Below are 11747 nucleotides of genomic sequence, written 5' to 3'. Positions count from 1 at the left end.
GGTGTGACATGCAACTGCATTAATAAAGGTTTCATGAAACATCATTAAATAATGCCATTAGAGTAAGATTTAATATGTTGTGGGATGACATGCCATGTCTTTGAAACTGTTTCACTGTCATACTGAATGCAAGTAATTCCACTTATCAGAACGAACAAACGAAATAGTTTATTCGCTGGGTAAACTTTTTTATAACTATAGACAATAAATTGATCGATTAAGAAAAAAATTGCCAAATTTACCTAACGTCAAAATATAATGAAGAATAGTGCAGAAATATTTCAGACGCTCACAAGCCACTGGCATAAAATAAATACGTTTTCTACGTGATTTCAACAGTGCAGTACTTCAACGTAGTAAGCCCACCAGAAGAGAGTGGTATAGAACTTCAGCAACGTTCTGATAGCTGATAGATAAACTGAAAACAAAACTAAAACCTAACTAGCGTACCATGTATGTGTAACAGATAAAATAAATTATTCAGCAGCAGGCACCCCGGCTGCTTATGGACCAAACTGAAAATAAACGTAAAGCTTTAATGTAAAGCTTTACGTTTTCGGCCCCTTTCCGGGTTGATTTCCCCACTTCCGCTTATCTCTCACATAATCATCTTGCTTTTTGGTTTCTCTTTGGCATGGACCGGCATTTTCCCACAACACCCTGCTGCTGCTATCTTGCTCATACTCATACTGATGACGAAAATGGCGGACAGCTCATCGTCGGTAGGTTATTGAAAGATACTGTTTTATTTTGCAGTCAGTGGTTCTCCTATGGGGTAACACCATATTATTTTTTACAGGTCGAGGTTGTCGAGGGCTGTCGGCTGCCCGTTCTTCGTAAAAATCAAGAACACGAGGACGAATGGCGTAAGTATTTGTTTTTCTAGTGCTAAGCTAATGCTAAGTGGCGAACCTTAGCTGTTGTTAGCGGAATCCCCGACCACTGGCGTGAGCATCGTAAACATCAGTAGACCGTGGACCCACGGTGTCTAGTGTCAATTTCAATGCGTAATGATCCACTGTTACATCTAACAAGTAATTACCTGCCACGTCTCGGGAATATAATTTTATTTCATTGGAGAAATCAGAATCAGAAGCTATATAACACCAGTCTGTTTACAAATCTGAGTCTCATGATCGGGTTAGGAAAAAACCGTTTTTTTAATATAGTCTGGCTCACTTATTATGCCAGGTTTGTGCTAAACCTCATTGTTGTTGATATAATTTGTTTGCCCGAGATTAAGAATGTCAGTCACAATAAAGACAGTCGACATCTCAATGACACTTGGTGCAGTGTCAGTAATTTTATCAAAGCTTAAAGCAGGGTTGTACTTGCATCTCAGCATGTTATGTACATCTATGTAATCTAACATCCTTTTGGAATCTGACAGTGTTTCTTTAACAGTGTGGTTTAATTTTGACCAAGAATTAAAATTCACTCATTTCAATCCAAGTGATATAGTAATTTGGTACATCTTAGAAGCTGTAGCCAAAGTGTTTTTGTGGTTGGTAGCAAAACAATGTGTGTGTCCGCTCATTTTACAGTTCTCAAAAATTCCCCCCAAAAAAAGAAAGCTTGCTTGTACATCTGCTGCACATGGGAGGCATGCACCCTCATTGTCTGATATGTTAGATGATATGCTCCTAAATATTTTCATAGATTCCTAATTGATTTATTCTTTGACACATGAATATTAATCTATACTAATGCAATGCCTTGACTTTAGTGAGGTAAGTACACAGAGTCTCAGCCATAACAATAACATTTGAATTTAAAAACCAATGGTACATCATTGGCATAATCATTTCTTTTGGTGTGTCGGTTTTTGGCCAAGTGTCCCTACCAATCACTCTGTTTAATAGCAGTGTGAATCAGTAATGTTCCCTTTCTAGTAGTAAGAGAATGCATCTTGATGATGCTCATCTAAGATGAACACGCTGACGTTCCTGCAAAAGTGATACAATTCACCAGGGTCATTGAATGCATCTCCTTAGGTGCTCCTGGTTGCTCAACACGCTGTGAACCCTGCATTACTTTCAGTTTAGAATATTCAAGTATTTGACAAACAATATTATAAAATATTCAAATAGCATTTTTGGTAGAAGTATTTAGCTTGAAGAATTCTATTTGTACTTTAAAACTTTTTTTTAACTAAATCAATCAAAAAACTTCTGAATATCACAGGTTATATAAGTGTTTTAGAACACACTAACCTTCAGGTCAACAGACTTTATCTGTGCAATAACCCCACTCCATAAGCCTGCTGTCACTACCAATAACCATGACACCTTTTTCCCAACTCAAAACCTTAAGATCTTATTATGGACTACAGCTTGAGAGTATGTCACTATGTCAATACACCAACATGCAGCTATGCTGTTTATAATGTAATATAGCTTTTTTAAATCACATTAAGATTTATAGTGGTGTCATCGTGAACAACGTGACCTTTGTGGCTCTAGTTTGGTGAGAGCTACATAAATTGTCTTGTTTTTCATACAGCACTGGCAGAAATCCTCAGTGTAAAGGAAGTCACAGCAAGAAAGCTCTACTACGTTCACTACATTGACTGTGAGTATATTTTTTTCCTGTCATGTTTTACTCGCATGATATAGACTGACTTAAACGACACAGGAGCATTACAGCAAATGTGTTCTTGTTTGTGTAAAATTACTTGATAACAGTCAACAAGCGTCTGGATGAGTGGGTCACAGGAGACAGGTTGGACTTGAAGAAGCTTCAGTTCCCTAAGAAAGAAGCTAAAACTCCTACCAAGAATGGTCTTCCAGGCTCCCGTCCCAGTTCCCCAGAAAGAGAAGTGGTAAGCACCTCTACACTACACCAGTAAACTGTTATCTCATACCCTCAAACATAACATCAGTGCAGTCAATTTAGAGCACTGGTTTATATCATGTGAGCAAACTGCAGAATGTTTGGTTGCTGCAAGAGTAAACTGAAAATAAATCATCATTTAGTAAAAGCTGTTTTCAGGATGAATGAAATTTAATATGTATTATGCACATGTATTTATAGGTTGTAAATACATGTGCATTTATATTTTGTATAGTAACCAAGTTGTTTCAAGTTCTGTCCACCAGGACATAAAATTATGATTTTATCTGATTTTAGTACTAACTCAGGTAAGAATTTAGAGAACTCTAAAAGATGGACTAAAACCAAGAGTTCTACAATAACATTGTTATTAAGTAGCTTTTTTTCATTTCACAAATGTAATAAATATGATGATTATGAATGACACAGCCTTTAGTGCAGGAAAGGAGGTTTACTATTTAAAGGTGTGTTTATTATCATTCCAGGAACCAGTTAGATGTGTGTACAGTGAACACTAGTTTGTTTTACAGTGTTATACCTTGAGTTAAAGTGAAACGGAGTGAACCCCCTTCTCTTCTTTTTGTGTTCAATTCAGAGGAAGAGTCTAGATACCAACCTTCAATCCGCCACAGCTCCCTCCAGAGGCAAAACCCTCCCCACTCCGGTACAGCTTGAATTGACCAATTCCAGAATGACTGAGACCTTGTTTGAACCTGGTGTTAACATGCATCTCATATGATCTCACAGCTGTCGAGTCATACTGAACTGCATGGAAATCCAGATATAAACAACCACGACACAGTAAAGGAAGAAGATGATCCTGTTGTGCAGAACAAATCTGGAAGTGATTTAAAACATTTATCCAAATGTTTGTCCGGTGTACGCACTGGAATTGTGAACAAGCCAAATTTCGGCTGCAGGTCTTTCAAGGTAGCTGGCATGTCTTTTTGTTTTTCAATGTTGTAATCTTTCTGTGTATTTGTGTTGAATATTGATTTTGCTTTAATTGTCTATAAACATTACATAATCAATGGCAAAATGGCACAACAAAGAAGTTGATGTGGTTGTTATTTTAATAGTGGTAAAGAAAATTGGTTAATAACAAAATTCTAGACACATTTTTTAGTTACAATGCAACCCAGTGCATCTGTCACTGATTAGTTTGTTGCATTTTAATACCAGGATTTAATAGGGTGTAATTAACATCAAACTAGTTGAATCTGGCTCTATCAATGAACAACTTGCAGGTAATATTAAGATGGCATCCCTCTATGATTTAGTACCCTAATTTATAATCATTACATTGCTTATAGTTTGAAATTATCCACAATATTTGGAAATAAAAAGCAGCTTTTTTTTCATTGTCTGAAGTTAATTGTCTGTCTGAATTTCAAAGGGTGTCTTAACAAAGTTTATCCCCTGCAGAAAAGGAAAGTAGAGCCTGTCGCCTTGGCGCCTCAGGTATCCCCAGTCACGCCACCTCCCCCCTCTCTGCCACCCTCAGCTGAAGCCTCTCAGGCGTCCGTTTTCCCTGCTGTGAGGGAAACTAACACTTTCAAGTCCCGCGAAGACCATGAACAGCTCTCCTCACCCACAACGGTACATAACATCCTCATGGATTCTTCGACATTTGAACTGAAATCTCTTCACAGCCTAATATGTCATTTCTCTTTTGTACACAACAATAGAACGGCACTGCCCGAAGACCTCTCATTCCTACTCCTCAGCCCGGGAGGAAAAGGAAAGCTAACTGTGGGGGAACTGATGAGGTAACCAATTTAGAATCACATGCACACATTTGTTTTTCCTTTCAGTTGTCAGTCTCCATCTCCTTTTTGTTTTTAAAGATGTACCATTTTATTCTTTCATGTTGAGTTTTGCCATTCAATACAAGTCCTTCTCCAAGTCAGAAGAAATGTCATTTCAATAAGTGCTCTCACAAGATTTTGTCCTTAATGCTTTGTCATCCTTTAGTTTTCACATTTAATAGATTTCATTTAATTTGTTATATTTCTCCTTTCTATTTTAACCATAAGAAACCACAATTTTAGAAGTACAATATATTAAAACTTTGGAATCTAGAACACTACACACCACAACATCCTGTTTTCTGAGCCTAAAAATCTTCAACTAGCACTTTGATATAGTTTTAATGTTCGATTATTCAAGCACAACTAACTTATAAACATGATTAGAAACACCAGTATTTGGAACCAATTGTGTTGTTAAATTTAGCAATTTTCATCAATATTGTTTAAAAATCCACTCCAAGTCCATCTCATTATATGAAGTTCCTAAAATGGTTACATACAGAATATAATCTAACATGTATTTTCATTGTATTTTGATAGGCAATTTGCCCGATTTTTACATATGTCTAATAAGGGAGTGATATTCTGAGGGAGGATTCATCATGAAGTCTGTCAAATCCGCTTGATCCACTGTTTGGCATCATATCAGATATTGTATTGTATACAGTATTACCTTTGGCTGCCATTAACCCGATCTGGAAATGTACTAACACAACTAAATGTTACAAAAGTAAAAAAGTGAATTGTTTTATTCCCCTCTTTAGTATTGAAAAGCCTGTGTTTTTTGTCTTTTTCTGCTAGATGATAAAGGTTCTGCAGTATAACATCCCTCAGACTGCCAGTGTCTTTCTACCACCACCAGAGGTCTGTTTTATTTCCTTTTATTGCCCATTGATTGTGCCTCAAGTACAACAGATTAATCTGTCTAGTCCTGTTAACATGTTCAACCACTGTGATTGCACATGTTGCTAATTTAAGTTCTACCTATCTATTGATCAAGCAGCTTTATGTTTTTTTTAACTTAACTGCAGTAGGAATGTCTAATGGTTGTAATCTCCTGTTTTTTGTGTCCTCCCAGGATTCTCAGGATAGTTCGGATGGCATCCCAACTGCCCCCCGCATGACAGGAAGTTTGGTGTCTGACCGCAGCCACGATGACATCGTCACCCGAATGAAAAACATAGAGTGTATAGAGCTGGGACGTCACAGACTGAAGCCCTGGTACTTCTCTCCGTACCCACAGGAACTCACCACACTGCCCATCCTTTACCTCTGTGAATTCTGCCTCAAGTATCTTAAAAGCCTCAAATGTCTCCAGAGACATTTGGTAAGAATCATCAGTGTGTCGTTCATCTGTGGCTGCGTAGCTCATAGGACACAGTTCTCATTGTCTGTCATCTCCAACAGACGAAATGTAATCTGAGACATCCTCCAGGCAACGAGATCTACCGCAAAGGCACCATATCGTTCTTTGAAATTGACGGCCGGAAAAACAAAGTTGGTGATAGGAATTATTTTTCTGTGCTCTTAACATTTGTTGTTACTTTGTTTTTTTTAATTGATATTATGCCAATCATATTTTTCCAGAATTATTCCCAGAACCTGTGTTTACTCGCTAAGTGTTTCCTGGACCACAAAACCTTGTATTATGACACGGACCCTTTCCTCTTCTATGTAATGACGGAGTACGACTCCAAAGGCTTCCACATAGTGGGCTACTTTTCCAAGGTACAAATAATGAATCACATTTTAACCATTGTTACAGTGTATAAGTGCAGTCTAATTATAATGATAAGTAGAGCTGGGTAATATCTAACACCTAGAACTATATCATGACATGAGACAAGATATGTCTTAGATTTTGGATATTGGCGTGTAGATAATGTATCTGTGGTGACCTTTCCTGGTGCATTGATAATCATTACATTTATTATATTAAATAAATTGGTGAAATACACTAAATATATATTTATTTAAAAATACACGGAATTGACTAAATTAGATTTTTTTTTTTAAAAAGTAGAAAGTGTCCATATTTATACGCAATGTCATTGCTTCTGTGCATAAATAGGCTTTATTTTACATCAAAAAGACAAATAAGTAAAAGTATAAGCTGAAATGTTAGGTAATAAGTTTTATTCTAAGCATGTATTACAGATGTATTGTCACTTGGCACAAACATCTCAAAAGAAACTTTATATATCGGGATACAGCTTAAAATATCAAGATATAAGCCATATCACCCAGCTTTACAGAAATGTAGATTTATATTGTGATGTATATCGATATTAAATGATGTAGTAACTGACATCTGTCCAACATCTATTTTTTATTTTCTGTATGCAGGAAAAAGAGTCCACTGAAGATTATAATGTTGCCTGCATCCTGACCTTACCTCCCTATCAGAGGAGGGGCTATGGTAAACTGCTCATCGAGTTCAGTAAGTGTAATGGCGTATTTAATTCACATTTGTCTGTTCGAATAGTTTGGATATTTCTGCCAGTCATCTCCTCACTGTTTGTCAGGTTACGAGCTTTCGAAGGTGGAAGGGAAGACGGGCACTCCTGAGAAGCCACTTTCTGACCTGGGTCTCTTGTCCTATCGCTCCTACTGGTCCCAGACCATTTTGGAAATTCTCATGGACCTCAAACCTGACAATGGAGAAAGGCCACAGATCACCATCAAGTATGTAACTGTTAGTATTTGATCTCAACTTTCGGTCATTTCCCAACAATGATTGCCAAACCAGAAACCAGAAAACAATTTGATCCTCTTTTGTTTGTGCAGTGAAATCAGTGAGATCACAAGTGTAAAGAAGGAAGACGTCATTTCAACACTTCAATACCTCAACCTTATCAACTACTACAAGGTGAGATCAGTGTCATGTGGAAAGAGTAAATAATGTATGAACAGCAGAAGTTTGTAAGGGGGGCATGTTACAGAAAATCTGATCAAGCTTTCTAACAGTTTTACTTTTTAATCAATTGTCATTCATAATTTACTAGGCTTGCATTTCTTTAAAGCTGTAGCAGGAAGAATCACTTCCTGCTACAGCGTTGTCACACAATACATTTAAAAATGCTGCTATCTACTGAATCACAGCCCTCCACAGAAGGGACCTGAATGCAGAGTAGATGTAGAACAGCCCAAAGGAGCTCTTAGCACTCTTGTAACTGCCCTGTGATTGGTCAAAGTCTGCTGTGATGTCACAAATTTGGTTGAGGCTGTAAACGGAGCCCAGAGACCAACTTTTACTGAAGAATGCTTCTATGATAATGACAGAAATTGTGCTCCTCAGACAATTTGTAATAACATTAACATATAGTGTTATTGATAATGATGATGAACATTATTAATGATGATAATACATATCCAACTATTATATTATCATCATTAATCATCATTCAGACCATTTCCAGTATACGTAAGTGAAGAGAGTTGCTAAAGGAGGCGCATTGACTAATGTTTCCAGTGATTATCTGTAAAAAAAAAAAAAAAAATAGGGATGGCACGATACTGATATGAAAAACTCGACATAACGAAGAAATAAACACAAAAAATAAAATAAATACAAAATGGATGGTGATTAAAACCCAGGTGGTAATAACGAGAATCACACAACCACCTGACCCGAGCTTGTGCCGAAAAAGCCTCTGTCGGCCTCTGTTGGTCATATTGGTCAAGTGCAGAAACACAGACAGACAGAGACACTAAAAACAATACTTCACTCCCACTCCCTGGGGTGAAGTAATAATAATAATAACAATAAGCCCATTATGCAGGGCCATGTTCAGGGCCTAAAGAAAAGTTTGGCACACTATTGAATCCCCAATTAATTGTTTCTAATCTTTTGTTTGAGTGCAATAAACATTTCAATTTGTGAATTGAAATTTTTGGATTTTATATTTTTATCGGCCTGATATCCAATCCAATGATTTTGACCTGTATCACACCAATACCAATTCAATGATTGTTATTATTTGTATTTATTTACATTTTTGGTTCAATTTATTCCCAAATGTGGAGAGTGTGACTCTGTTTGTGTCTTGAATGCAGGGTCAGTACATCTTGACTCTTTCAGAAGACATCGTGGATGGACATGAACGAGCGATGCAGAAGAGACACTTGCGCATTGATCCTAAATGTCTTCACTTCACACCTAAAGACTGGAGCAAGAGGGGCAAGTGGTAGAGGTAGAGACCTGGTCCCACTCACAGGACCTCCCCGCCCCCCCCCCCCAAAACTGTGTGACTGCAGATTTGAGTTGAAGTGTTGGATCAGATAAATGTTTTTATGAAGCAGTTTCATCAAGATCCATAACCAGACGCGAAGCAATGAACAGACACTGTGTCTTGGCGAGCAGAATCTTTCATTGTGAATATTCAAAAACAGTCAAGAAAGATGGTGACACTCACAGAAACAACATACTGTACCTTAGGGCTGCAATGTTTAATCGCTAATCAAATGATTACAAAATACATCGTCAACTCGTTCACTTTCTTAATGTGAATATTTTCTGGTTTCTTTGCTCAATATAGCAAAGAAATCATTAAAACTATATATATATATATATAATAGTGGTTTGTAGACAAAATACAATTGAGAACATCGTAATTTGTAGTTTTGGGAAATGCCATTTGCCATGTTGTGGACCAAAAGATTAATCTCCAAAATAATCAGCAGTTGAATCATCATCAAACAGTTGATTATGAAAATAATAATTAGTTGCAGCCCTAATGTACCTACTGTGTGAAACAACGTAAACAATTAGATAAGGTGTCTGTGTCGTTACAGACCACAGAGGACATGGACCTGCTGCTGTCTCCACAAAACATAAATGATTTTGTCTGTTTGCCACATAAGACGTAGAAATAAAAAAAAGTCGTCATCATTATGAATCGCTGAAAGTTTCTGGATGTGTGTAAACATCCAACAGAATTCCTTGAACTCCGAGCTTGTAGCTCTCATTAATAAACGTTACCGCGACTCTTGTGTAAACTTAAGTCATCACTTTCTACATTGATTTTATTTTTAAAATTTGCCTTTTAAACCTTTCCCAAATGCCTCACATGGTTTAAAAAGGTTTGGATAGTGTTGAGAACAAAACAGTTCCCACTGATGAACAGTCTATTTATATCACGGACTCATTGTGATTCGTACTGTGAGTGTGTAAATAAATGTACAAGGAGTCGACATTCATTTGTGGCTGTGGACGACTGCATTCACCCTTTCATCTCATTTCATGGTGATTCTCTTGAGGGCGTTTTGATAAGCGGGACAGAGACGTTGGACAAATAAGAGTCCATTTATGTGATGTACAAATATTTAAGTAAAGTAGAAGCTATTGTTTGCAGTTAAAATAAACCCTACAGTTGTAATATAGTTTTTCCGACATGATCATTTCATATCAAACACAACAGCAACTCTGTTTTTAATTCCCCTGTGTTTTTATTATAGTTTATTTTCTGGTGAATGTTCTGCTCCTGACACAATCATCTGTAACCTGCACAATGAGACGTCAGTCAAAGGGAAATGTACATAGTGAGTCTTTTTGTTTACTCCATGTAAATTGTGAGGCGACAGGAAAAGACCGAAAACGTTTTTTTATGTTTGTAAACTTACCCGTTCGCGCATACGCTCATATGAAAACAGTCGAGTCAGATTTGGACATGAACAGCATATTGAATTGATAAAAAAAACATTGTAAAAAAAAAAAAACCAACAACTTGGTGTCTCTTGATGTGTGATTGTGTAAGTTGTTATATGAGACGTTTGTCAATGCTCTGTTCACAGTCTGTGAAAAGCATCAAGGGAAAAGACAAATAAACAAAGCTTTTCTTTGGAGCCAGGGCGCCATTCAAGTTAAAACTGCCACCGCAGACTTCACTGTTGACGAGGCCCAGCACCATGAGGGGTCAGAAAGGTCTTAGCCTCTGCTCAAAACTATAGAGAACAACACAATAATCATATTTGTGTGACTATGGACAGTGCTGTTGTACTCACATGGAGCAGATGGTAAGAAATAGATGGGAATTGGCAGCAGCTGTACGCATCTTTATCAATACAAGACAATACTGCGTACTGTGCTGTGTCTTTTCTTGTGTTTTTAGCTTTGAAACAGTCGTCTAATCTTATTTAGCCGTTCTAAAGTTGGATGTGGATGTGGACACCTGCGTGTTTTGCCTTAAAGCAATTCACTTAAGATATCTTTATTGTCATTGTAAGCAAAAGCATACAACAGAATTTAAGAGTGCAACTTCATATGATGCAGCAACAAACACACACACACACACACACACCAATAAAAAACCTATTAACAACTCATATTGCAATGAAGGCTGTGTGACTCGGGGATAGTTTTAATGAAAAGGAAACACAATAATTATGAAAAGCTCTTTCAGTCACTTCAAGCTGGAGCTGGATTTCACTGTGATTGTCCACCAGGGGGCAGCAGTGTAAATCCTCTTCCATGTCACAAACTGCAGGCTCAAACGAGGGATGATGAGATACTAACAGTGTGATAGGAGCACACCGTGTTGGAGTAGGAAATGTAAAGAATTACAGAAATGGACGTGATGTGTGGAGAAACCTGAAGACACTGATGCTGCATGAACAAAGTGACTGTAACTCCACAGCTGGGAATTGCATAATTCTTATTATTAAAAGTTTATGATTTCACGTTCAATGGACTCAGTACCACAATATGTAGTACTTTTACTATATACTTTTGGAGTGTCAAATTACACTTATGGCAACACAGGTGAGGTTAATCGTCCATTTTTTGATGAAAATCCCTAATTTGTATTATTAATTTATGATTTCACTCTCATAGGACTCAGTAAAAAGATGGATTGTATACCTCTTCAAAAATAAAACAAAAGTAAAATGACTTCATGTTCAAATCCAAGCACACAAACACTCTCAATCCTGGTCCTGGTTATATAAAATAAATAAAAATGAAAATTTAATAGCTGTTTGTTCTGTTTTGTAACAGAACAGGAACCGAACCAGAACCCCATCATGCAACAGAGGCACCATTTCTTATTGCTTCTTTAATGCATTGGCTTGAATAACAAGAAAACCACAAAGAGTCTGTGTTGACAT

General features: G+C 37.1%; 1 protein-coding gene across 1 annotated transcript; it reads left to right on the top strand.

Annotated features, from left to right (window-relative positions):
- Positions 1-641: 641 nt before the first annotated feature.
- Positions 642-10025, top strand: LOC131458415 (histone acetyltransferase KAT5). Its single transcript, XM_058627509.1, has 16 exons — positions 642-722; positions 800-866; positions 2503-2571; positions 2685-2821; positions 3428-3496; positions 3580-3762; positions 4258-4431; positions 4521-4601; positions 5445-5507; positions 5722-5970; positions 6051-6140; positions 6231-6371; positions 6990-7083; positions 7169-7328; positions 7431-7512; positions 8700-10025. The coding sequence occupies exons 1-16, from the start codon at positions 693-695 to the stop codon at positions 8832-8834; spliced, it is 1824 nt and encodes a 607-aa protein (XP_058483492.1). The 5' UTR covers positions 642-692; the 3' UTR covers positions 8835-10025.
- Positions 10026-11747: the final 1722 nt, after the last annotated feature.

This window comes from Solea solea, chromosome 4 (genome assembly GCF_958295425.1).
Source record: "Solea solea chromosome 4, fSolSol10.1, whole genome shotgun sequence".
In the NCBI taxonomy this organism is placed as follows: Eukaryota; Metazoa; Chordata; class Actinopteri; order Pleuronectiformes; family Soleidae; genus Solea; species Solea solea.
This window is presented reverse-complemented; position numbering and strand designations above follow the sequence as displayed.